A 25,389-nucleotide genomic window follows, 5' to 3' on the forward strand; every position below is an offset into this window, starting at 1 on the left:
GTCTTCCACTTCATCCTTCGTTTAATTTTAAGTACATTCCTCCCTCCCTCTCTCTGCTTTGATTCTTTTCTCCCACCTTTGGTTTTTTTCATTAGTTTTCCTTGAAAACAGCCTTAAATGTCTTGGCCTTTTTTTGACTTGCCAAATTATTATTTGTAAACCAATAAGTTTTTACCAAATAAATGATTACCAGATAACATCTTAAATTTTATTTAGGTACATAAATCATGGACAGGATTTAGTAAACATTTATTTACACAATCATATTAATATGAACATGTAAATAACAGGTTAACGTGCTAGAATATTTATATCATGTTGCAACGCATGAGCAATTATCTACTCTCTGTGTCCGGAAGTACTTGTCCCTCAAACAGATGTATCTAGAGGTAGTTGCCGAAAAAGGTTTTCGCCCTGCTTTATATATAAAGCACTGATCCAGTTACATCCAACCTCATACAACCCCACACCAACACACACAGGGCAAGATACAAGAATGTTGGGAACAGCTACACCACCCAACACAACTCCAAGCCATCTACAGGAAGGAAGAGAGAGCGCCGCTTGAAGTTGCCGGAGGCCTCAACCATGAACGAACCATAGCGAAGAGTCGGAGCTGTGCACGACGAACCGATTGCTCCAAGGTGGAGCCTTCAACAAGGTCATGGCACCTAAGTACCACCACCGCCCGATCAAGGTTTCCCCCGGAGCAACACGGAGGAGGAAGAGGAGCCACGGCGACGCCTTCAAGAAGGATAGGACGCCCGTAGGCGCTGCCCCCGCCGACCTAGCAAAGCCAGAAAGAGTTTTCACCCGGCAAGCCCTCTTCTCCTCCAAGCCGGAGTGCCGCAAGCACGCTGCAAAACCACCGTCACCGACCGTCGTACCCAAACTACCACGCCGCCAGCACGACCATGGTAACCGGCCAACATCCAAGCCGCGAGCTCCGCACACGAGCATCGCGCCTCCCACCACTGAGGCCGCTGCCCCGACATCGAGACCACCCCTCGACCGCCGCCGCCGCACACCGACATCGTCAACCGGTGAAGGGGCAGCAAAGACCTCTCTTTTCGCCCGAAACAAGCTCCTTTGGCAGGAGCAGCCGGCAGTCAGATCTGGGCAGGGAAAACGCCGACGACCAGCCGTGCTGCAGCCACCCGAGACGCCCGATCTGGCACCTCCAAATCCCGATGACGGGGAGTCCGGGAGGCACCCCTGCCTCCCCCCTCACGACGCCCTTGCCACCCACCAGCCAGCCGAGCCAAACCAAAGCACAAGAGGAGCCGCCACCAGCAGCCGATTCATGCGCCACGACGGCCGTAGAGGAGTCGAGCATACCGCTGCCGTGCCGCCACCTCCGCCAGCCCGCACCGGAGAAGAGAGGCAGCCGCCCGCGACCTGTGCCGACCGCGGCCCTTGCCACCGGAGGAGAAGACGGCCAACCGCCGCCGCCGCCCCAGGCACACACCGCCATCGTGTCGCCCGTCGCGCGGTCGCTGCAGACGAACCGCCGTGGTGCCCGGCGTCAGCGCCGCGCCTGGCCCGGGGTGTTGACCCGCGCCAACCCCACCACGCGAGAGGACGAGGATGCCCCGCCGCCGCCGGCGCCGACCGGCCTTTGCCCGGCCGAGCCCCCTGGCGGCGGCGATGGAGGAGGGAGGAGGGGAGGGGAGACCAGCAGCGCGATCTAGGGTTCCCTCCCCGTCACCATGCGGGCGCGACACGGGAGGGAGGAGGGAAGGTTCTTTTTTTTCAACCTTGGACTGTATATGTCTGAAGCCATCTAGACGTAGTTCACAAATGAAAAAAAAAACTAAACCCTTCGCCAAGAGAAGATTTGACTTAAGAGTTACCTTGTTTTAGAAGGGGCAATAATTCACTTCCTTGTTATGGACAGGGGTCCAGTTATCTGTATGCAGGGGAGAAACCATCTGACTTCAGCACTCCTTGGCTCCTTTCCTCTTGTATCAGTAAGAGGAAATAAAGTCATAGTAGTGACATCAGTCCATAGGACTTCTTCTCCCAAATTGGACATGTGCATTTTCCTGAGAAGTGAACCAAACTAAAGTACATACCTGTTGGGGTAAAGAATATCACACTGAGCCAATCATAACTTCAAAGACCATTTCAAAGTCTGTCAATCATCACACATAGAGCATTTCACTAATACATCCAAGTCAACCATCACAAGAGCCAATAGAGAAGACGTCCAGTGGAAGCCTCTGACCTGCTATGAGGGAACAACGCGTCAATGGGATCATTCCATCATTCAATAGGAGGCAAGTAAATTTCAACTTAAGTTACATTTTTTTTATGAGATCAACTACCATTAGTTAGTGTAGTCAACTACTGAGACAGATGTTGAGTGCCTCCTCAAATGTCTTGATAACCAAGTGTAAGGAGAGTCTGCAAACCTCACGGCTCAGCAGATGGAGCTCGCATGTAGAGTCATCCTGCTCCTCTTGCTGCCCATCAACCTTGCTGTCGCCCAAAATACTTCGAGCGAAGAAGCACAGGAGCTCCATGTTGGGGTTATCCTTGACTTGGGGTCCACTGTTGGCAAAATGGCACGGACCAGCATTTCACTGGCTATGGAGGACTTCTATGATGTTCATCGGAACTATAGCACCAAGCTTGTCCTCCACATCAGAGATTCCATGAGTGATGATGTCCAAGCTGCATCTCAAGGTACATGTTCTCAACTGTTAGTCATAGGCCACTGCATCCGTTTCGGACCCAAAAAAAAAGGCCACTGCATCAGCTCATTCTGCTATGCTGCTGAAATAATGGACTATTTGCACACTCTGTTCATCAACTGCGCATCTTAGATTATGGGTGAACCAACATGAAGAAGAGCTCTGCCTACAAGCATTATTGCGACGTGAAACCTGATGTACTAAAACACAGTAGAAAAAAGAAAGGTCAACAAAACCATGGAAATCAAGAAACTAAAAATATTCATATTCCGGCCCCTAGTCGTTTCACTTGTTGTGGAGAGAAGCAAGTAAACATGACCCACTTAATGACAACTGAATCATACCTACAAGTACAATTAGGAAGCAACTGAGCATCACATAACATTACTATTAAGACCAATTAGATTTCCACATCACATCAAACTGTTCCAAAGATAATGTCCAGGAATTATTGCATTCTATTCACCAGGGGTATTGCATCAGGACCACAGGTGCCAGTTTTTTTGATGTGTTAATGAGCACACTGTTGCCAGTTCTTCCAGTAATATCTACCAAGGAAAAAGAGGGCCAGTAACACAAATGCAGAAACTAGGAAAACTATGAATACCCGCAAACCACGGAAGCAGTGATATAGCAGCTATCCTAATGTCTGGACGAAACAACTATATATCCTTGTCACTTGCAGTACTATTCTGAAATATAAAGCACCATATGTTTCATAATATATATTTACATTCCACTCTGTGCACAAAGAAGTAATATTTCAGAGCCATCAAGAGGAAGCAACACAAATATAATATGAGATAAATTATCGCAAATTGGAAATCAGGCAACTATTTTTGTAGGTAATCACCTATTTCGCTCTTCTAGATACTGTTCATACATGTAAGTGGCAACATTTCTGAAAACACACAGCTCCGGCAGATGGATTATCTGTAATTATTTGGGATTTATGCATATTATGAATTTCATTCAATGTGCGATGTTCAACTAAAGTTTGTCTCGATGTGCAATTATACAGCTATTGACCTGCTAGAGAATTACAATGTAGAAGTCATCATTGGTCCTCAGAAATCTTCGCAAGCTATATTTATCTCAAAACTTGGAAACAAAAGTCATGTCCCGGTCATATCCTTCACGGCAACAAGCCCATCCCTATCATCTAAAACTCTTCCATATTTTGTGCGAGCAACAATAAATGACTCGGCACAGGTAAATTGCATTGCCTCCATAGTTAAAACCTACGGGTGGAGAGAGGTGGTGTCTATCTATGAAGACACTGAATATGGTAGAGGTATCATACCATACCTTGTTGATGTGCTACAAGAAGTTGATGCACGTGTTCCCTACCAAAGTGTGATCCCTTTGTCAGCAACCAGTGAACAAATTACTCTAGAACTCTATAAGCTGCTGACAATGCAAACGACGGTCTTTGTTGTACATATGTCATTTACCTTGGCCTCCCTCTTCTTTATAAAGGCAAGAGAAGTAGGGATGATGAACAAAGGATATGCATGGATCATGACAGATGGAGTAACCAATCTAATAGATTCACTGAATCCTTCTGTCCTAGAATCATTGAATGGTGCCTTAGGTGTTGAGTTTTATGTTCCCAAAACCAAGGAACTTGATGAGTTTGCCATGAGATGGAATATGAGGTTCCAGATTGACAACCCAACCGATCCACCATTGAAATTGAACATCTTTGGACTATGGGGATATGATACAATCTGGGCAGTAGCACATGCCGCAGCAAAAGTTGGACATGCAAATGCCACATTTCAGAAACCAGGTGCCACAAGAAATTCAGTAAGTTTGGAAACCTTGGAAACATCTAATAATGGTCCAAAACTGTTGCAAGCAATCCTGCAGAATAAATTTAGAGGCCTCAGTGGCAATTTTGACCTTTCAAATAGGCAGCTGCAAATTTCAACATTTCGAATAATAAATGTAGTAGGGAAAGGATGGAGAGATATTGGATTTTGGACAGCACAAAATGAACTCTCGCAGCAATTAAATAAAACCAGACGGGCAACAACACATCTAAATCCAGTTATCTGGCCAGGAGAGTCCATAGAAGTACCCCGAGGTTTTGAGATTCCTATAAGCGGGAAGAAACTTCAAGTTGGTGTGTGCACAAGTGGATATCCAGAATTTGTGAAGGTCGAAAAGGATCATATCACAGGTGCAACTAAAGCAATCGGTTTTTCAGTGGATGTATTTGAAGAGGCAGTTAAGAGACTTCCTTATGCAGTCCCTTATGAATATGTACTATTTAGTACCAAGGATGACGGAAGTATGGAAGATTACAATGATTTTGTCTACCAAGTTTATCTTAAGGTATGAAAGATTTCAAGTCCTATGTATTCCCAACTTGATTTTCTTTAGTTATTAGTAACAGTTAAGGCCTTGAAGCATGAAACCAAACTTGCACACATACATCTTGAGGTACGAAAGATTTCAAGTCATGTGTATTTCCTACTTGATTTTCTTTAGTTAGTATAAACAGTTGAGGCCTACCCAACTTGTTTGGGATAAAAGGCTTCGTAAGTAAGTAAGTAAGTAAGTAAGTAAGTATAAACAGTTGAGGCCTTGAAGCATAAAGGTGAACTTTTTCCTACTATAAAGGTTAACTTGCACACATGCCATTTAAAAAAGGTTTCCACACAATACTATAAAGTATAAACCCATTGTTGTCATCCTTCTTCACTACTTTTGAGGACGTTTTCATTCCCAAAAAAAAAGGGCCCTGTTCATATATGCTAGTCTCATCGTCAATTTATAGTAGTTCTCATTAGCAACCAACCTAAGCATGTGAATGATTTTTGCAGTATGCAGAACCAGTCATGGACTTATGGTAGTAATAAACTTTGAATACCAAGGGAAACCCCTATTGGATGGCAGAAGATAGTATAGACAATTAATTTACTGAGTGCCAACCTTATTTAGTTTTCCATATTCCAAAATTCTTTTTTTAACCAGGCATATTTCAAATTATTTTCTATCTGCTCAGCTAATGATTCTTTTTTTTGGCCTTCACAGAAATATGATATAGTAATTGGAGATATAACAATAAGGTATAACAGAACATTCTACGCTGACTTCACTCTGCCATACACAGAATCAGGAATAGCAATGGTCGTTCCAGTCAGGGATAGCATAAACAAGAATACATGGATTTTCTTGAAGCCGCTAGAACCTGGAATGTGGTTTGGAAGCATCGTATTCTTTATCTACACTGGTGTGGTCGTATTAATATTGGAGTTTCTAGGCAATAACGAGAACGTCCGTGGACCAATTCCCAGACAGTTGGGGATTATGATCTTTTTCTCCATATTTGAAGAGAGTTGAGTACACTTACCGTGATAAATCCATTTCCCATGTTGGTGCATAAAATAGAGCATTTAGTATCAAGCTAAGAGATCTGAATGGGAAGACGGTTATAGAAGCCTGATGTAACTAAAACAGCTCCACAATTAACAAATGGAGAATGCATCAGAAATTTCTCAAAACACATTTGGGTAACATTGCATTTCTAAAAATGTGATAGCTCATTACAACACTGTAGTAGATATTACTAGATATTTCATATGCACTAAATAGAGGAGAACAAAGTAATTATCATATACTTTTAACAAAATTATTATGATATCTATGTTGTGGTTTTCAACTTCAGCCTCGAGCTGGCAAAAGTATAACTAAAATTTATTTTCTCGTAACTTTTGCAGAAGAGCTTGTGCAACGCTTTCTGTCCCGGATAGTTTTGATCATTTGGTTGGTTTTCCTGATGGTACTTACATCAAGTTACACTGCAAGCTTGACATCAATGCTAACTGTACAGCAGCTTCAGCCAACTGTAACAGATGTGCATGAGCTCCTAAAAAGTGGAGAATATGTAGGATATCATCGTGGCTCCTACGTCAAGGGACTTTTGGAAGAACTTGGTTTTGACAGGTCGAAGATCAAGCCCTATAATTCCCCTGATGATTTTCACAATGCACTTTCAAGAGGAAGCAACAATGGTGGTATTGCTGCACTTGTGCATGAGGTTCCATACATTAAACTATTTCTGGCAAATCACTGCAAAGGGTACACTATGGTGGGACCAATTTATAAAGCTGCAGGTTTTGGATATGTAAGTTGCACTGCATTAAATGCGCTTTCGCACAATATCCTTCTAGAAAAAGTAAACCTAAGTTAACCAATTTGTTTCCCCAGATAAAAATTAATGCCGGCTAGCAATCACATCAGATACGTTTGAACATCCTATAATCATGTTGGTCTAAAATAAGCTACAAAATTATTATGCCTATGCCTAATAATAAACTTGCGTAGCCAGATGGATTACTGAAATGTTCTTTCACTAGCGTTGATACTAAGTCCAATTATGCTTGTAAGTTATACTTTTACTTGCATCAGACAAGACAAGATACGGTGGTGTCTGTTCTCCATTTGGTAAATGAATCAATAACGTGGTCATATTTCTTACACAGGCATTATCAAAGGGAAATCCCTTGATTGGAGATATCTCCAAGGCAATCCTCAACGTAACTGGGGGTGATACTATGATTCAGATTGAGAAGAAATGGATTGGAGATCGAAACAATTGCCAGAACTTGGGCCCAGTAACTGGTTCAAGCAGACTCACATTTGCCAACTTCAGGGGATTATTTATCCTTACTGGAGTTGCTTCAACTTCTTCCCTTTTGATAGCATTGATAATTTATTTCTACAAAAAGAAGCGCAAGTCAACAGAGATTGTGTTAGACAATGAGAATCGACCAGAAGAAAGTGGAATAAATGAGGAAAATAGTGAGGCCCAAGAAGTAAATCAAGGAGATGAACAAAATACACAGCAAGCAAGCCAGGGTGAAAGTGGGCTAGAAGAACAAAGCAGTTTAGAAGTGGTATCTGAGACAACTGACAGACAAGCATTGTTATGCCCAACAATGGGCCAACTGTCGTTTTCAGGGGTAAAATAGAAAAAAATACTAGCCTGTAAGTGGAACTCATCTGACGTTCAGCACATTTTTAGCTCCCTGTTATCTCAGCGAGCTCCCTAAGCTAATATGTTCAACCCTGGAAATTAGCATTCTTGAGCTACATGTGTAATATAAATAGTCATTTGTGCCAGGGTTTAAACTTGTAAACAATTAGAACTGCAGAATCTCATTTTATTTGACTGACTACCAATCTCCTGTATTGCTCAAGTATAGCTTGATTAAACCCCCAAAGGCAAGCTCATCTAATTGGATTCATCGTGCATTTCCAAACTGCTTCTTTATGATCCCTGCAATTTCAACAATTTATATATGTAACTGGCACATGTTTTTACAAGTGATGTGGTGTCATGAGATATTGATTGAATGCTACTCATCCTCTATGAGATTGATAAGCCAATAGCATATCCAGACAGAACAGGTTATTACAGTGAGATGGTGAATGATAGCATGCATCCTAGCTGAAATGGTAACCTAGTAGATGCATACCTTCTTACAGGAACTTTAACCTTGACAGTGGAAACCTTCTAGCTGATCAGTGTTGAAGATAACTGTCTTGCTCAAGCTGTTAGCCTTAATTCCATTTGCCGATTTACTCTTCCACGTTTCTGATCCTTCATGATATGAATCCCCTTTTGAACTTTCTACTTGTCAAACACTTAAGTTTTCAAGCCAACATACATTAAAAAAATGACGCATGTTTATGCTATGTAATACGCATACAAAGATAAATCCAAAGTTTAGAAAGAGCGATGATTATATGGCAAATCATTATATATTCTCCACAAATTCAGGTGCATTATAGAGTACTGGTTGCTACTGAATTCATCAGCCTCATGATATTGTACAGCGTTGTGCAGCTTGTGCTCCTGCGACTTACCAAAAGTTTTATCTAATACTACTCTCCTACAAAGTATTAAGTTTATCCCTCCATGTTAAGTAGCTACACCTGTTTTGGTTTGCAGCACTGGGGAGAAGGGCTGCATTGTCAACAATGATGTTGGAATTTTCATCGATTTTGTATGAGACATCAATGCCTTCCAGATGAAGGTGGTAGACTACGATCGAGCAGGAGTCAGCGGCTTGGTAATCTTCTTTGTTTCTGCAATCCTTATCAGCTTTGCTACCACAATCATCCGCCTTGCTTTCAATGGTCACCTGGTGAGGGCGGAGTCGCTGAGACAATGATCTGATGTCCCAGGAGAGCACCTCCTTGATCAGGTCCTGAAACTCGTCTGCTGAGGCATAGAGTGCCTGCTTTTGCTGAAACAAATTAAGTTTGATGAACTTCCAAGTCAGAAACTGGCTTTACGGTATATTGACCAAAATAACAACATTTGGTAGAGAGTATACAAAGAAGATACAAAATTTTCTGAACAACAAGAACACTTACTACATGCGCCCAGCAATTGGAAAGTGAAGAAATGAAGTGCTCAGAAAAGTGGATAGACTCCACAGCTAATGCACCATCAACCTGCTTGAACAAAATATCCAGCATTACTAGATGGCAAATAATCCAGGAGTAAGCTGATTGGAACATAGCCATAAGAGGTCCACAAGTGCCCCTGCCGCCATCAAGGTTATATGTAGCAAGTAAACTATATGTGATACTTTGACAAAAGCACAAAAACTGAACTTTTGGCCTATAAACGATAAATAAGATACATCTATTGGATTTTCAAGATACTGAGCTTCCTCTAAGTAATAGTATCAAAGTAGAGAAGTTTGTAAGAGAAAAAAAAAGTGTAAAACTGCCTAAAGGGTGAAGAATAAATATTTCCGGTCATGTAGGGATGTTTAGGTAAGAGAAAACATCATCTGAATACAGAAGAGTAGCTATAAACATATACAATCTCGAAGGAGTACAAAATAAGCATGTTCTGAAGAACAAACAGAAAAATAAATGAACTGTAAAGATCAAGAGAGTAATGGATGGAGTAACATGCCATATAGTATGTACCTCTAACCAATTAGGAATAGTCGCGCCTTCAACGCTATCAGAATATGGCAGATATGGTTTAATATCAAGTACAGGCTGTAGATGGAGGTGCAATATATTAGGAAGAGTTCGCAACTAACATTGCTGAATTTGTTCAAATCAGTTGTATAATGTTGGGGAACATAAGCACTTAATGCAGTACCGTGCCATCAACCAAATCTACTCCAGAAAGCAAAATTGCATGTCCATCCACTGCCTCCACCTAGAAAAGGCTCAAGTAAAAGTTAAGACATAAAAAATCTCAAGGCATAATAGAATTCTAAGCAAGAATGACCAAAATAGGCAATAATCTAATTTAATAAAATATTGCACACTGTGGTCTATCCTACAAGGTTATACTTATACAGAGGCATGTGATTCAGTTCTCGTCAATATCCAATCAGGCGCATTAGTTACTTTTCTTATAGTTGAAGTGACAGTTTAGCATGTATTGCAGCATTGGTCAGAATACAACCTCTCCAGATAGCATCTCTGTGTGGACACCTGTAGTGCAAAAGATGTCCTTCCACACAATGTAAGCAACAAACTGATAATTATTATCTTTCAGATTACTTTCTACAAGTTCCACAAATGCTAGCAGTCCTAAATCTAAGTACATTTATATGTCATGGCCCATCAATATATGTTCCAAATAGCTATAGTATTCGGATATATACATTGTGCTGTTTCTGAGTGACACCTCCACTCCATCCTTATGCGACACAGGCTATAGATAATTAGGGACAATAAAATAAGAAGAAAAGGCTGGGTCCCAGAAAGATACTTATTACTTACCTTTGCTACACTGAGTCCAATTGGATTAGGTCGATGCGGAGTTCTAGTCGCCAAAACCCCCATCTTGCCGCCTTTCAATCTAGGAACTCTCACCTTCCATGAAAACAGAAGAATTCACTGGTTCAGCCACATATCCATGATAACATTCAGAACAACAACTATCTGATTAAGAACTAGAACCAGCTAAGGGCAAACAACAGATCACACCTTTGCTTTTAGCTTGGATCTAGCAGGGTCTTTCCACATTTTATCAAGATCAGTGTTCAGATGGAACACATAGAGGATCCAACAATGCGAGTAACTAGCAAGTCCCTCTAGCGCTTCGGCCGCAACACGGGCAGGATTAAGCACCACTGTCGCTCTGGCCAGCGGCACCACCAAAGGCTGTCTCGGTGTACCATTCCTGCAGAACAAACACCCATACACATAAGACCACACGCCTTCACGCATACATCACCAACTCCGAGTAATCAAGCTCATTAAGTGACAGAACAGCACCTGGTGGAGAAGCAGGACTGCACGCTGCCGATCGGCGCCATCGGGTACGACGCCGGGGCCTTGGCCGGTTTCCCCTTATCCGGGCTCGCCCCCTGCTCGCTCAGGGCCCTCCGTAGTGACTGCCAGAGTCAAAGCGAAGCAATATGAGATGAAATGCGCAAAGTTGGATCAGCGGAGCTTCGTGGAGGGCCGACCTGCTGAGCCCGAACCCTGCCGCGGCGCTCTGCGGCGGCCTTCTCCACGGCGTCGGCCAGGGAGTCCTCTAGCTCCCGCACCCGCGCGGTCAAGCGGCCGCACTTGCGTTTGTAGAGCAGGCCTGCAGCAGAGAGTAGGTGGGCCGGTGAGGAAGGAGAGGCGATTGTTTGACACTTGGATCCACGAGGTTAGGGGAAAGAGGGAGTACCTGCGAGGACGGCGGACGCCGCCGCCGCCGCGGCGAGGGCGGCGAGGCTCTGCAAACGCGCCATGTCGCGGTGTTTTTTTGTTTGCCGAGGACGCTCTCAGAGGCCGGTCAAGACAGTGGGAGTAGCGGCCCAGACCCGAGGAAGGAGGAGTTGGGCCGAACTTACCACAACAGTGTGCGTAAACATGTTTTTCAATAAAATCTTCTCAAAAAAATAGTTTATCTCAAAAAAAATGTTTTTCAATACAGTAGTTAAGAGCAACTCTATGCTAGAAGAATCAGCCATATATACATCCAAACTGGCAGTTCGGTTTGGAGTACCATATAGTACCGACTAAAAAAGTCTAACAAAATCGTCATCCATCTTTCAATCGTCACTTTTTTTGAACTTTCTCCACGCGTGGCCTCCCAACCTCTATATGTGAACAGTGAGTATGAAGGCCTCCTTTGGAGCTTGCTTCAACCCAACTGCCTAATCTCAAAAAAAAAAAAAAAATGCCAACGCATATAAAAGTTTTATCAACCCTGCAGCCCCATGGCAACCCGAAGCATCTGCATAGGAGGCAATGAAGATGGGACGACGCTTGTGATGGCCGGCCGCTGACTATTTTACCCCGGTTTGCCACATGAGGGGCTACACGGGAGTGGAGATGGTGTTGTTCCTTACTAAACACCAATTCAAAAACTTACAAAAATTATCTCATACTTTCTGACCCCCCCCCCCCTCCTATTTCTGGTTCTTCCCATCTGTTTTCCTTAAATAAAATGGCAAACATTTTAATACTTACCAAAAAAATATGGTTTTCTTTGATAAACTAATAAATACTTATCAAATAAATGTTTACTGTTCTTAAAAAAGTTTTATCAAATAAAAATTTAGATTTTCTTTTGGGCCTAGCAAAAACGCAGAGGAAAATATGTGACTTTAGAAGAAGACTCACAAGACAAATATGAGACACATAAATCAAGGACAAGATTTTATCATGTAAACACTTATTCGCACAATCATATTAATATGAACATATAAATCATGCGCTAACACATTACTCCCTCTGTTCCAATGAATAAGATGCGTACACATTCCATGATTCAACTCTGACCATAAATCAGACAAATCAAACATTGGTTATATGTGATGAAAATTATACCGTCGAATTCATATTGAAAAGAAGTTTTTAATGGGATGATTTTTAAGTCACAAAATTATAATTAAATCTAAGTTATGGTCAAAGTTGAATTTTGAGAAACATGTGAGCCTTGGTAATTGAAATCAAGGAAGTAGAATAATTATACCCCGCTGCAACGCACGGACATTTACCTAGGTAGACACTTTAAAAGTGGTTATCATGTTATTTCCACAATATCATCAATACTACCTCGTCAGGGTTTATTAGGCCCCTTGCATTTCAGGTCCAAGTTTGACCTAGTATTTGACTAAAAATATATAAAGTATATGCTACACAAAGTATATTGTTAGATTTATATTTGGAAGAGGTTTTCTATGGTATAACTTTTATGACATATAATTTATATTTTATTAATTAAACTCATGGTCAAACTTTGGCTCAAAATGAAAGAGGGTCTAATAAACCCGGGCGGTGGGAGTAGATGATTTGCCTGCTAATAATCAAACAAATTCTCCTACACAATTCTTAAGCAATCATTACGACCTGTAGTGGAGAACTGATTTGACTCAATTGTCACTGATGCAACTATTCACTTTGTAGGTGGAACTGAACTACAAATAGGGGACTCGAAGAACAATGGTAGTATCGCTTAAATCGGCAGATGCTGGATTCGACCACTTGATGAAACAGTTTTGAAGGTCAATTCTGAGATTCTCCTTTTTTGGTTCTACACTGTCACAAGCAGCTTGTAGAGATACGCTATTAACTTACACAAGAATCAATTTCTTCTTTCATGACACGACTGGAAAGAAACGGCAAAACGACTTTGCAGAAAATAGGAAAAGTTGAAATAACATAAGCGACGAAAATTCTCTCCCAAAACGACCTCAAGAAAAAAATGATAGTAGGAGTAGATGATTTCCCTGCTAAAGATCAGACAAATTCTCTTGTATAGTTCTCAGGCAATCATTATGATTTTTTGTGGACAACCGATTTCCATTGTCACTAATGTAGTTATAGTGTTCACTTTTGTAACAAACTAAACTACAATTAGGCTACTGGAAGAGCAATGGTACAACATAAGTTGATCAAATGGTCATTTTATCATAAACTAAAAGATACAGTAAAAAAACTGTTGTAATCCTGGGCCAAGAACGGAACCAGAAACGAAGAGTTTCACTAGAAGATTCTCATTTTACTTTTTTGGTGGCTCTACGCTGTCACAAATAGAAGCTCGCAGAGATAGAAAATAAAAATGCTCGGAAAAAAACATCTTTCATGACATGAATGGAAGATGGCAAAACAACTAGCAGAAAACAGGAAAAGCAGTAAATAGTAACTTGATGCCAAATATAGGAGTGAATATGTAGTCCTCGCTCCCATGATACAAACCAGACAACTATTACTCAAGACTTCTTGGTAGATTTATGACAGACAACAGAAGCTACAAAAATATAGCAAACGACGACTCGAGTTCTGAACGGTGCGGGAACAATGCTTCAAGGCAACCTTGCTAGGAATTTTATCTCAATCTATCAGACTTCTAATTTCTACCAGGCCTGTTTAGGTTCACCATGCGTCCATTTCCATCCCCTCTAGACGAGGAACCAGACTGGTTGCGAGCCCTTCCATCCTGGAACCGAGAACCACCACCATAGCCCCCACGGGAACCCTGGCCACCCCTGTCATTTTGGTAACCACCGCCCTGCCCAGAGCCTCCTCTGCCACCGTAACCAGACCTACCGCCGCCGCGGCGGCCACCTTGTGACGATACAAAGTTCTCCTGCCACTTTCCCAAATTGGACGAGTCTTGATCACCCCTGCGCCTGGGCGGTGCACCCTCAAGGGCACCACCAGTCCTGGCCTCATACGCCCTCTCGTTGCTCTCCACAAGGACAGAGAGCCTATCAGTCATCTGGAAGATTAGTCCCTGCAGCCTGGTTTGATCCACGTTCTGGAATACAATGCACTTGGTTGGCTGGTCCCAGCTTGCATGAAGCTCATCGTGCATCATCATCTTGCTAACAACGCTGTGGGCATGTGCCTCGCTGAGGTCAAACATAGTAGTGAGCTGGTCAAGGCTCAGGGACTCGTAGCAAGACGAGTAAGAGAAGAGATAGGTTCTAAGAGCCTCTTCCTTGATTTTAAGCTTCAGCATCTCAAGGATATGCTCCTTATTCCTCAAAAGTTTCCAGGTATCCAGAGAACTGATGACACTGAAAGCCTTTTCATGGTCACCCTTATTGAGGGCCCTCGTGGCAGCCATTACATGATCCCTCACCGTTTCTGGAGGTCCAACGAAGGTCTGCCTCTCACTCATTTCAAGAAGCCTGCGGAATGTTTTGCTCATAGGCCTCCGCTTGTCATAAGTACTGGAAGCCATATACGGGACCTCAATTAGCATTGCACAGATCAAGTGTGTGGCTTCCAAAAGTTCAAGGTTTATATGCATATGGTAAGGCATCATCCTTCTCCTCTCAAGTCGTTCCTGCAGTAACAAGTAAATACATCATGAGCAGAAAATATGTATGTTGTATTTCCATTGTCAACAGTGATCATATCAATTAGATCATATTGCTAAAATGAAGAGTTGAAGCCTGCAAGTCAATTCTGGGAAAACCAAGAGAAAAAGAGCAGATACTCTTGAAGGACCTTATCTAGATAAATAAAATACCAAAGGAGCTCAAGAAAGGAGCAGATGTCATTGTAAATGTAACCAGAGGTACTTTGTAGAAACTATGCATTAAGCATTTCAACTTTCACACCTAAAAAATAGAAATAAATGAAAGAATATGGCCAGCAGTGACATTTATGACTAACAGTGACATTTTGCAACTACAAATAAATTTCTGTCAGACTAGCTCAGATACAATGATGACAGAGCCAGACAGTGTAGTTGTATCTGATGCCGATGCATCATCTAAACACCACCAATATGTACCAGTAAGGCTCAGGTAAATAGCAAAACTCATTTAAATCAACTGGACTCGTGGTTCCATTTCAACAGGGCAGCAATACGTAACAATACAGCTTACCCTCAATAACACAATATAAACAACTTAACCTATCCTACCACTGGGCAGCACCGTCCCCTGAGCATGTGTCAAAAACATAAGTGAAAATTATTGCTGATCATATAAATATATATGTATCTCTTGGGATAATGGTGGATCCCTGTTTATGTGTCGTGTCATTGTTGCATACGAAACTAGAAAGGAAACTAGCTGCCATGTGTGCAGGCATTCACATGATATACAAGAGGGAGGCTCACCTGTTCAGGAGTTCTCTCGTGGTATCGACTATACTGGACACCTTGTGCAAGCAACTCTTTCACTCTTCCAGTTGCATATAGCTCAGACAGGCAACCATGAGCATCAGCTATCAAACCAGCTCGGAAGGCACATAACCCCAGTTGGGCCATGACCCGGTTGTATAAAATCTGAGATGAGATGTCCATAAGTTGAATCCCATCTTGTAAACGACTCATTAAGAGCAAGTCACGAGCAACTGAAAATTCATCAGAGATTGCATAGTGATATATGTGACACAGCATTGCCCGGGCTTTGGTCCTTTCATCTCCATACTTGTAAATTAGAGACATCAATCCATCCATCAAAGCTCTGCCACTCTCAGGGAAAGTAGGCTTCCTAGGTACAACCTCCGGAATCACAATAAACGGTGGTGGTCCTCTATTGTCATCAGCTGCTTGATGCTCATCGCCGGCCTCAATATCTCCATCCTCCATGACAACCTCAGTTTGCTCAGCCAGCTTTCTCATTGCATCATATACTTCTTGAGGTTTGTAGTAGACTAGTTCAACACGACGCAATGCAACCTTCGCAGCAGCCTTATGATTCTCAACCCTTTCCTGGTACTCTTGCACATTTTGCGCAAGTACCAAAAACAAGGGTTCATCTCTAAGCCTCTGAACATAATCTTTGGTATATGGATCACTGCACTGCAAACTCTTAAAAAACTCTGAGTCAATTCTCTCCAGGAATGCAACTAGGTCACCAGTAACATGGATTGTTCCATCATAGTCGGCACCCTTCTGAGTTTCCTTCTCATCAGCCTCCACTGAGGTGTCCACTACAATATTAGGATACTGTTGCAGAATATCAAGCACAAGAAGCATATTATTAACACACTTCTTCCACACATTGACTGGCATATGACCAAGTAAGCTAGGGTTGACATCAAACTGGGCAGAGATCACATGAAAAAGAATTTCAAGCTTCTGGGCAGGCGTTTTTGCCACCCGTGTCAAAAATGTTAGCTGCTCCACACGTTCAACTCTCCCAGTGCCCTTCTTACCCCTCGACGCCACAATCTCCTTGAGCTTTTTATCAACAATATCCCATGTAATCTCACTCGGGTCCTTCAAGAACTGCTTGTCCATAATCTTATCTTTCTTGCTCAACTTCTTTTCCCAGGCTCCACCATCTTGACTGACATCGTCTTCATTCCCTGAATCTTCTGAGTCAGAGGCCATCTTATCCGGATCCACAACATCATCACCACTCTCATCATCATCATCATCCACATCCTTATCATCTGCAACATCATCTTCAAAGCTCTCTGGATTCTCTCTGCACTTCTGGATCAAGTCTTCATACTGCTTGTTGTTCTTCTTAAGTTTCTGCTTGACAGCATTTAGCGCCTTTGCGTTGCTGCTGCTCATCTTCTTCTTGGCTTCCTTATTTGCAAGAGCCTCAGCAAGGAAGTCCTCCAGTAGCACAAGAGTGGTGATATACCCATTTGGAATTTTCGCAGATTCATTGACACGAACAACTTTGTCAAGCTGCTTGTTTAACTTGTCAAAACACTCCTGCAAGCTAATCCAGTCATTGATCTTCATTGCATTGCGCATCTGGTCGGCAGTAGCTTTCATCTCATCATTGCGCTTGTCCTTCAAGGAGCGAATCACGCGGTGGCTCTCAGTATCAGAGTCGTCACTGTCTTGTGTATATTTGTTCAGATAGCGGTTCTTGGACCCATCACGTCCCCCATCACCGGCTTCTGATTTCTCGCTATCACTCCCTTGTTCTGACTCGATCTCGTCCACCTCCTCCTCGGAGTCACTGTCTCCCTGATGTTGGGTAGAAAAAGATAAAAGGTACTAAGTAACTGCATTTGACAAGGACAACATATATGCATACTACGTACTACACTTATGCAACATAGAGTCTGACTCAGCAGATCAGTGCAAGAGAGAAAGCAAGTACCTGTCCCCAAAAACGAGACGCCATGGCTGCTGCTTGCAAATTACCTTCGACTGTCTTCGAGCTATGCAAAGTACACAAGTAAGAAAGATATCATCAATACACACAGAAGGAAGCACGCGAAATATATATGCATCACAGGCAATTAAACAAGGGGGGGAAACTATCCTCGGAACACATAAATGACACACTAACAATAAGGTAAACAATGCTTACGGAATGACTCAGATGAACGAATCAAACCCCATGAGGAAAAAATAGCTCATCGAAGGCAGTTACACAAAACCGACAGAAGATGTAAGTTCGCGTGTATGAGCAGAGAGCTAGACCTATACCCTAAACATAACAAACCAACTAATAAACTGAGAAAAAATGTGAGATGCGACGAGCAAGGGCGCAACCCAGGCAAGAGACCTCAACCTGACGTTGGGTCAGCGAGATCCCCGGGACTCGGCGCAGCGCTAGCCTGCTCGTCGGCGGCTAGAGCTGTAACCTAGGCCTGGCGCGCGGCGAGATTGCTGGCAGGGCGCGGCGGCCTGCAACGACAAGTCTGACAGAAAATCAATCAGGTCGGTTAACTTGCCTTGAGTCGCGGCCGTGGAGCGGATGAGGCTCAGATCCAGCGGAGAACGGAGGCTTGGAGCGGCGGAGTAGACGGGTGCGGCCGCGCGCTCGGCGGCTGGCGGCGGACGAGGATGGAGGGTGTTGAGGGACCGGCGGCGTGCAGAGCGGGGGCGCGGAGGATGGAGGTGGAGATGGGGAGGCTAGGGTTTGCTTGGATTCTTTGGGTGGCACGCTGGACTTTTTGGCAGGCTGGGTTGCTGTTGTGCTTGGGGTAAATATGGGCTGGGCTTAGGTTCTCTGGGGCACCCAAACTCTAAGAGCTGTGTGCCCCTCGATAAAATAGGGGCTGTGACTATATCTCGCATCAAGCGAGACGGTATGATGTCTCACTGAAGGGTCTATAGTAATCAGGCCGGCCCATTCATGTATAGTTAAAAGAAGATGCAAGGCACGATCCATGGTCTTCTAGAAGACAGACGTTGGTATTAAGCTCAGAGATGTTCTGTTATCTTTTCAATTTTGTTATATCGGTCTTTACGTGACTTGTACTTTATTCTTTATGATATAAATAAGACATGTATTACCATGAAAAAAAACTACTAGCCACTGCGTCAGCGTGTTCCACGTGATAAGTAAGTAGTAGGGGTGCTACTTACTTCAGGCGAATCGAGCCGGGTTTTTTTTCATTTTTTTATTCATTGGTTTTTCTTCATTTTTTCCTCCATCTTTTTCTTATTTGCTTCCTTTTCCTTTATTTTGCTTTGGTTTTCTTTATTTCTTTTCACAGTTTTCATTGGTTTATTACTTTTCTTTCTTTTTATTTGTTTTACTTTAGTTTTGTTCATCTTTTTTAATTGGTTTTTCTTGTTTTTGCTCAGATTTCAATGCTTATATATACACATTTTTGCTATATATCTAATACATATTAATAATACAAGTTTACTGATTTCAAAATTCTTGATTAACATTTTCATACATGGTTAATATATTTTTTATACATATTTAAAAAAATCTTGAAATGCTTTATTTTTCAGATACAAGTGTAACATTTTTTGAATAAATGGTCAACCTTTTTCTGTACACATTTAACATTTTATGAATACAAGTTTAACATTTTTTAATGCATGAACAACATTTTTTCTATACATGTTTAACATTTTTGAAATACAAAGTTAGCATGTTTTTAATACATGGTCCACATTTTTTCATACACATTTAACATTTTTAATACATGGTTAACATTTTTCTATATACATTTAACATTTTTTTAGTAAGAGTTTAAATATTTCTGAAACATGGTCAATATTTTTTATAAATATTTCACATTTTTTAAATACAAGTTTAATATATTTTTTTTAATACATGGTCAACGTTTTTTATACACATTTAACATTTTTTAGAACATGGTCAACATTTTTCTATACACATTTAACATTTTCCAAATACAAGTTTAACATTTTATTAATACATGGTCAATATTTTTTCTATACACATTTATCATTTTCAGATACTTTTTAAACATTTTTAAAATACATGATCAACTTTTTTCACATGTATATATTGTTTGTACACATTTTTCATATACATGAGAAACATTTTCCTTATACATTTTTAAATGCTTGGTCAACATTTTTTCAATGTTTTATGCAAAGTGTTTTTGTAATATATATTTTTAGAATATTTGAAAGTATAAAGAACATTTAAAATAAAGACACAGAACATGTAAAAAGGAAAAAGCGAGGCAATTGCCTCCCGTGATCCTGGGCCAGCCAATCTCGCTCCCCCTTCACCGAGGGTTCCCTACGTCTCGTTAGAAGCGAGACATAGACGCACCCTTGTGTATACATGCTCTTAGAAAATAAAGGTTGTGTACAGGTCTCGTGGTTTTTATATATTTTACTAACAAAACGATTCATGCGTTGCGATGGGAGAAAAAATATTGCATGCCCTTAACCTAATAATAAAATATGGTTCAAGATTCCATAGTTGCATGTCTTTTATTTCAACTTGGTTTGCATGTAGATTTGTTATGTGCATAGAAACGGAGTAGTGATCATCCATTTATTCATAACGCGCATGAAATGGGGTGTTTTTAAGGGGGGGCGACAGGGCAATGATACATTAGCAAACTATGCGTGGTTTTCAGCTGAAGCATCACCAACTTATTCATGTTCAGTAGCATTCCAGCACCTGGCTCCACTGTCATGACCTCAAACTCATCCTCACGCCACCGTCTTGAGCCCGTACCTGCTTTAGTTTGACGTCATGCTAAATTGTTCATGACCTCAAACTCATCCTCACGCCACCGTCTTGACCTCAAACCGATTCTAGTGGAGCATCCAAAACCGATTCTAAACCAATCCAAAAAATTTTACTCCTTTACTCCTTTATTTATTTGCATGTGAAGGATCCCGTTTAATTAGCTCACACCAAAAAATGATATTGAACGTATATAAGTTGATGAGAATCGGTTTAAAGAAGCCATGTGGGACTATTCAACATGAAATATCCATAGGTACTTTCTTTGTACATTGATGATGTGCGCGCTGCCGGAACTGGCCCAGCAACTATAGCGACGGCCCAAGCCCAGTTAAATTTAGTTACCCCTTTAGAACCCTATATATACTACCTTCATTCCTAAATATAATGTGTCTTTGTTCACAGCATTTAGTTGTTCCCATTGGTCATTGGGCTGCGTCACGTACATAGCGGTCTTGAGTTCAAATCCCTTCTACACATTTTTTTTTATTTTTATGACCTAGCTTAGGTGGGCGTCAATCAGAGGCCCGCCTACACGGAGTGGATCATTACGGGGCGCATAAGGTGCATTACGGACCAAAATTTCAACGACCGGTGGACGGAAATTATGTGTATATCAAAAGTAACGTAAAAAAATACCACCTCGAATAGAAAAAACAAAACTCAAAAGTATAATATGGGTCAACGAATGAAAATACCAGCGAGGCGCACCTTGCTTTATCAGTAGGTATAGATATATAAACAAACAAAGTTTCAGTCGATAGTCCATAACTGTCCTTAAAAAAAGTTGATTGATTCTTAAAGAAAAAGTCGAAAGTCCATAAATGAGCTTGGGTTCATCTACTACCCCATGAAAATTAAATTCAAAATACATAGCAAAAAAATTGAATTTTTGGCACCAAAGATACTCGAGTGTGTTATGGTCTTGAGTTCAAATCCCTTCTACACATTTTTTTTTATTTTTATGACCTAGCTTAGGTGGGCGTCAATCAGAGGCCCGCCTACACGGAGTGGATCATTACGGGGCGCATAAGGTGCATTACGGACCAAAATTTCAACGACCGGTGGACGGAAATTATGTGTATATCAAAAGTAACGTAAAAAAATACCACCTCGAATAGAAAAAACAAAACTCAAAAGTATAATATGGGTCAACGAATGAAAATACCAGCGAGGCGCACCTTGCTTTATCAGTAGGTATAGATATATAAACAAACAAAGTTTCAGTCGATAGTCCATAACTGTCCTTAAAAAAAGTTGATTGATTCTTAAAGAAAAAGTCGAAAGTCCATAAATGAGCTTGGGTTCATCTACTACCCCATGAAAATTAAATTCAAAATACATAGCAAAAAAATTGAATTTTTGGCACCAAAGATACTCGAGTGTGTTATGATCTTGCAAAGTTTCGGGGTGAAATGACATTGGAGGAGCTCTAGACAAGAAACACAAAATCAGGTCTTCAAAATGACTTTTTCTCAATGTTCCTTTTGGAACCAATTTTTTTAGAGATCCATGAATGTCATTTGTCCATGAAACTTTGCACACACTCAACCAATTTTAAATATATTGCTGATCATTTATTGCTTAGACGGCTTGGGATTAGAGTTAATCAGAAATTAGTTGATTAATCTATTTTATCAATCTACTATTAATCAGCCAGTTTTTTCGCAAATCCTAGGTTTCCAACACTAGAAGTATAACATATGATGTACTCCCTCTGTCCTTGAAAGAGCGTACTTTCAACTTTGTTGGAGGGTCAAACTATCTCAAAGTTTGATCGAGTTTGTGCAAAAACATATCAATGTTTGTGATACCAAATAGGTATATGATGGAAATATATTTATCTTGAATCTAGTGCTACTAATTTGATGACATAAATGTTGGTGTATTATTGTATAAACACGGTCAAACATAAAATAGTTTGACTTTTCAACAAAGTTGGAAGTTTTTTTCCTCTCGTCCTAATGTCTGGAACCCTAGCCGCCGCCAGTAGGCCAATCTTCTAGCGCCGTCCTCTAGCGGCTCCCCTCCGTCGCGACCTTGGTCGTCGGTGGTGAGGGGGGTCGCCGGATCCACACACGTTACTCTCTCATAGTCTAGGTTTTTAGGATGTTCATCATCTTGACTTCGGCGGCGACGATGACGACGCTGAATAAGGATTCTTCGGATCCTTCCCTGATGAGACCATCGGTCCTATAGTTGGGGATTAATTTGGAAACTAGTTTGTTCAAGTAAGGATGGTGTGGCACCAGCGGCATCCTCGTGGTGAACCTGTGTCCTCGGGCTCCGCCGTTGCGACGACGTTTGCTCCAGCGTCGGTGCGGAGCTTGGGAGGTAGTCCAGGAGTGGATGCAGATTGTCGTCTTCATCGACGACATCTGAAAGACGGAACGTGTGCTGGGTTTGTGGTTCATGGATGGCAGGTATGATTTCCTCCTTCGGCGTCTTAGTCGTGGTGGGGTGCCAGATCTGGAGTTCGATGGTGTTTTCGGGGTGTTGCCCCAGTCTGATTTGTTCAACGGTAAGGGCTTCACTTTTGGTGAGCCACCTTGAAGGTCCGCAAAGCTGCATATCAATGATGGAGCTGCGTCGAGTTCGGGTGAGGAGGTGATTCGTCATTCTTTTCTTCGGTGGCTACTGTGGTGGTGCCGAAGGCAGGTGACGGGCGTTGGTGTCAAGCTCAGAGACGTTCTGCTATCTTTTCAGTTTTGTCATGTCGGTCCTTACGTGACTTGTATTTTGATCTTTATGATATGAATGAGACATGTATAACCATGCAAAAAACAAAGTTGGAAGTACACTCTTTTACGGACAGAGGAAGTATTGAACACAACAACAATATTGGACAAAAGTGTGAAACTTGCAACCTTGGAACTACCGCAACCAACCATCTACAAATTCATAAGGATAGGGGTGGTAGCAAATCTTGTGACGCTAGAGGAAGGGGTGGCTCATGTTGTTAGTGAAGAAAAATATGCCCTAGAGGCAATAATAAAGTTGTTATTTATATTTCCTTATATCATGATAAATGTTTATTATTCATGCTAGAATCGTATTAACCAGAAACTTGATACATGTGTGGATACATAGACAAAACACAGTGTCCTTAGTAAGCCTCTACTTGACTAGCTCGTTAATCAAAAAATGGTTAAGTTTCCTGACCATATACATGTGTTGTCATTTGATGAACGGGATCACATCATTAGAGAATGATGTGATGGACAAGACTCATCTGTTAGCTTAGCATAATGATCGTTAAGTTTTATTGCTATTGCTTTCTTCATGACTTATACATATTCCTCTGACTATGAGATTATGCAACTCCCAAATACCACAGGAACACCTTGTGTGCTATCAAATGTCACACCATAACTGGGTGATTATAAAGATGCTCTACAGGTGTCTCCGAAGGTGTTTGTTGGGTTGGCATAGATCGAGATTAGAATTTGTCACTCCGAGTATCGGAGAGGTATCTTTGGGCCCTCTCGGTAATGCACATCACCATAAGCGTTGCAAGCAATATGACTAATGAGTTAGTTACGGGACGACGCATTACGGAACGAGTAAAGAGACTTGTCGGTAACGAGATTGAACTAGGTATGATGATACCGACGATCGAATCTCAGGCAAGTAACATACCGATGACAAAGGGAATAACGTATGTTGTTATTGTGGTTTGATCGATAAAGATCTTCGTAGAATATGTATGAACCAATATGAGCATCCAGGTTCCGCTATTGGTTATTGACCGGAGATGTGTCTCGGTCATGTCTACATAGTTCTCGAACCCGTAGGGTCCGCACGTTTAACGTTCGATGACGATTTGTATTATGAGTTATGTGTTTTGGTGACCGAAGTTTGTTCGGAGTCCCAGATGAGATCACATACATGACGAGGAGTCTCGAAATGGTCGAGAGGTAAAGATTGATATATTAGAAGGTGGTATTCGGACATCGAAATGGTTTCGAGTGGTTCGGGTAATGTTGCCGGGGGAAATATTGGGCCTACATGGACCTTAGTGGAGAGAGAGGGGAGCCCGCAAGGGGTGCCCCCCCCCATGGGAGTCCAAATTGTACTAGGGGAGGGGGCGGCGCCCCCCTTTCCTTCTCCCTCTCCCTATCCTTCCTTTCCCCTCCGATGAAAAATAAAAAAAGGGGGGCGAATCCTACTAGGAGTGGAGTCCTAGTAGGACTCCCCCCATGGCTCACCCCCCTTGTGGCCGGCCTCCTCCTCCCCTCCTTTATATACGGGGGCAGGGGCACCCCATAGCACATCAATTGTTCTCTTAGCTGTGTGCGGTGCCTCCCTCCATAGTTTACTCCTCCAGTCATAGCGTCATAGTGCTTAGGCGAAGCCCTATGCGGATCACATCACCATCACCGTCACCACGCCGTTGTGCTGACGAAACTCTCCCTCGACCCTCTGTTGGATTAAGATTTCGAGGGACGTCATCGAGCTGAACGTGTGCTGAACACGGAGGTGCCGTACGTTCGGTACTTGGATCGGTTGGATCGTGAAGATGTTCGACTACATCAACCGCGTCAACCTAACGCTTCCGCTTTCGGTCTATGAGGGTACGTGGACACACTCTCCCCCTCTCGTTGCTATGCATCTCCTAGATAGATCTTGCGTGAGCGTAGGAATTTTTTTGAAATTGCATGCTATATTCCCCAACAGTGGCATGAGAGCCAGGTCTATGCGTAGATGATATGCACGAGTAGAACACAAAGAGTTGTGGGCGATAATAGTCATACTGCTTACCACCAATGTCTTATTTTGATTCGGCGGTATTGTTGGATGAAGCGGCCCAGACCAACCTTACATGACCACGTTCATGAGACCGGTTC

The 25,389-nt window shown here is 42.1% G+C and overlaps 3 protein-coding genes across 4 annotated transcripts; 1 reads left to right on the forward strand and 2 right to left on the reverse strand.

The window, feature by feature from the left end:
* The first annotated feature begins 2,429 nt into the window (after positions 1-2,429).
* On the forward strand, positions 2,430-8,178 carry LOC123103815 (glutamate receptor 2.8-like). The gene is made up of 6 exons (XM_044525495.1): positions 2,430-2,688; positions 3,718-5,036; positions 5,739-5,985; positions 6,133-6,135; positions 6,425-6,882; positions 7,190-8,178. The coding sequence occupies exons 1-6, from the start codon at positions 2,430-2,432 to the stop codon at positions 7,676-7,678; spliced, it is 2,775 nt and encodes a 924-aa protein (XP_044381430.1). The 3' UTR covers positions 7,679-8,178.
* A 257-nt stretch (positions 8,179-8,435) lies between these two features.
* Positions 8,436-11,497, reverse strand: LOC123103814 (uncharacterized). The gene is made up of 9 exons (XM_044525493.1): positions 11,371-11,497; positions 11,162-11,283; positions 10,968-11,086; positions 10,677-10,872; positions 10,470-10,562; positions 9,838-9,897; positions 9,657-9,731; positions 9,090-9,170; positions 8,436-8,959 (listed from the first exon to the last, which is right to left on the reverse strand). Exons 1-9 carry the CDS (start codon positions 11,432-11,434, stop codon positions 8,603-8,605), a joined length of 1,167 nt encoding a protein of 388 aa, XP_044381428.1. The 5' UTR covers positions 11,435-11,497; the 3' UTR covers positions 8,436-8,602.
* Positions 11,498-13,804: 2,307 nt separating this feature from the next.
* Positions 13,805-18,576, reverse strand: LOC123103816 (eukaryotic translation initiation factor 3 subunit C). Of its 2 annotated transcripts, none has more exons than XM_044525496.1 (4): positions 18,303-18,576; positions 17,723-17,783; positions 15,769-17,586; positions 13,805-14,985 (listed from the first exon to the last, which is right to left on the reverse strand). In XM_044525496.1, the coding sequence occupies exons 2-4, from the start codon at positions 17,744-17,746 to the stop codon at positions 14,041-14,043; spliced, it is 2,787 nt and encodes a 928-aa protein (XP_044381431.1). In that variant the 5' UTR covers positions 17,747-17,783; positions 18,303-18,576; the 3' UTR covers positions 13,805-14,040. The 2 variants fall into 2 exon arrangements, with proteins under 2 accessions (XP_044381431.1, XP_044381432.1); XM_044525497.1 differs by lacking the exon at positions 18,303-18,576 and adding an exon at positions 18,140-18,159.
* Between the last annotated feature and the right edge of the window lie 6,813 nt (positions 18,577-25,389).

The sequence above is a fragment of the Triticum aestivum genome, chromosome 5A, assembly GCF_018294505.1.
Source record: "Triticum aestivum cultivar Chinese Spring chromosome 5A, IWGSC CS RefSeq v2.1, whole genome shotgun sequence".
In the NCBI taxonomy this organism is placed as follows: domain Eukaryota; kingdom Viridiplantae; phylum Streptophyta; class Magnoliopsida; order Poales; family Poaceae; genus Triticum; species Triticum aestivum.

Coding starts and splice junctions, on each gene's coding strand:
- LOC123103816 (XM_044525496.1), bottom strand. CDS start 17,746: ATGGCGTCTCGTTTTTGGGGACAG. Junction 17,587..17,722: donor CGTCTCGTTTTTGGGGACAG/GTACTTGCTTTC, acceptor ACCCAACATCAG/GGAGACAGTGACTCCGAGGA. Junction 14,986..15,768: donor ACGAGAGAACTCCTGAACAG/GTGAGCCTCCCT, acceptor TTGTTACTGCAG/GAACGACTTGAGAGGAGAAG.
- LOC123103815 (XM_044525495.1), top strand. CDS start 2,430: ATGGAGCTCGCATGTAGAGTCATCCTGCTCCTCTTGCTGCCCATCAAC. Junction 5,037..5,738: donor TCTACCAAGTTTATCTTAAG/GTATGAAAGATT, acceptor TGGCCTTCACAG/AAATATGATATAGTAATTGG. Junction 6,883..7,189: donor ACAATATCCTTCTAGAAAAA/GTAAACCTAAGT, acceptor TTTCTTACACAG/GCATTATCAAAGGGAAATCC.
- LOC123103814 (XM_044525493.1), bottom strand. CDS start 11,434: ATGGCGCGTTTGCAGAGCCTCGCCGCCCTCGCCGCGGCGGCGGCGGCG. Junction 10,873..10,967: donor CAGTCCTGCTTCTCCACCAG/GTGCTGTTCTGT, acceptor TTTGTTCTGCAG/GAATGGTACACCGAGACAGC. Junction 8,960..9,089: donor CCAATTGCTGGGCGCATGTA/GTAAGTGTTCTT, acceptor AATTTGTTTCAG/CAAAAGCAGGCACTCTATGC.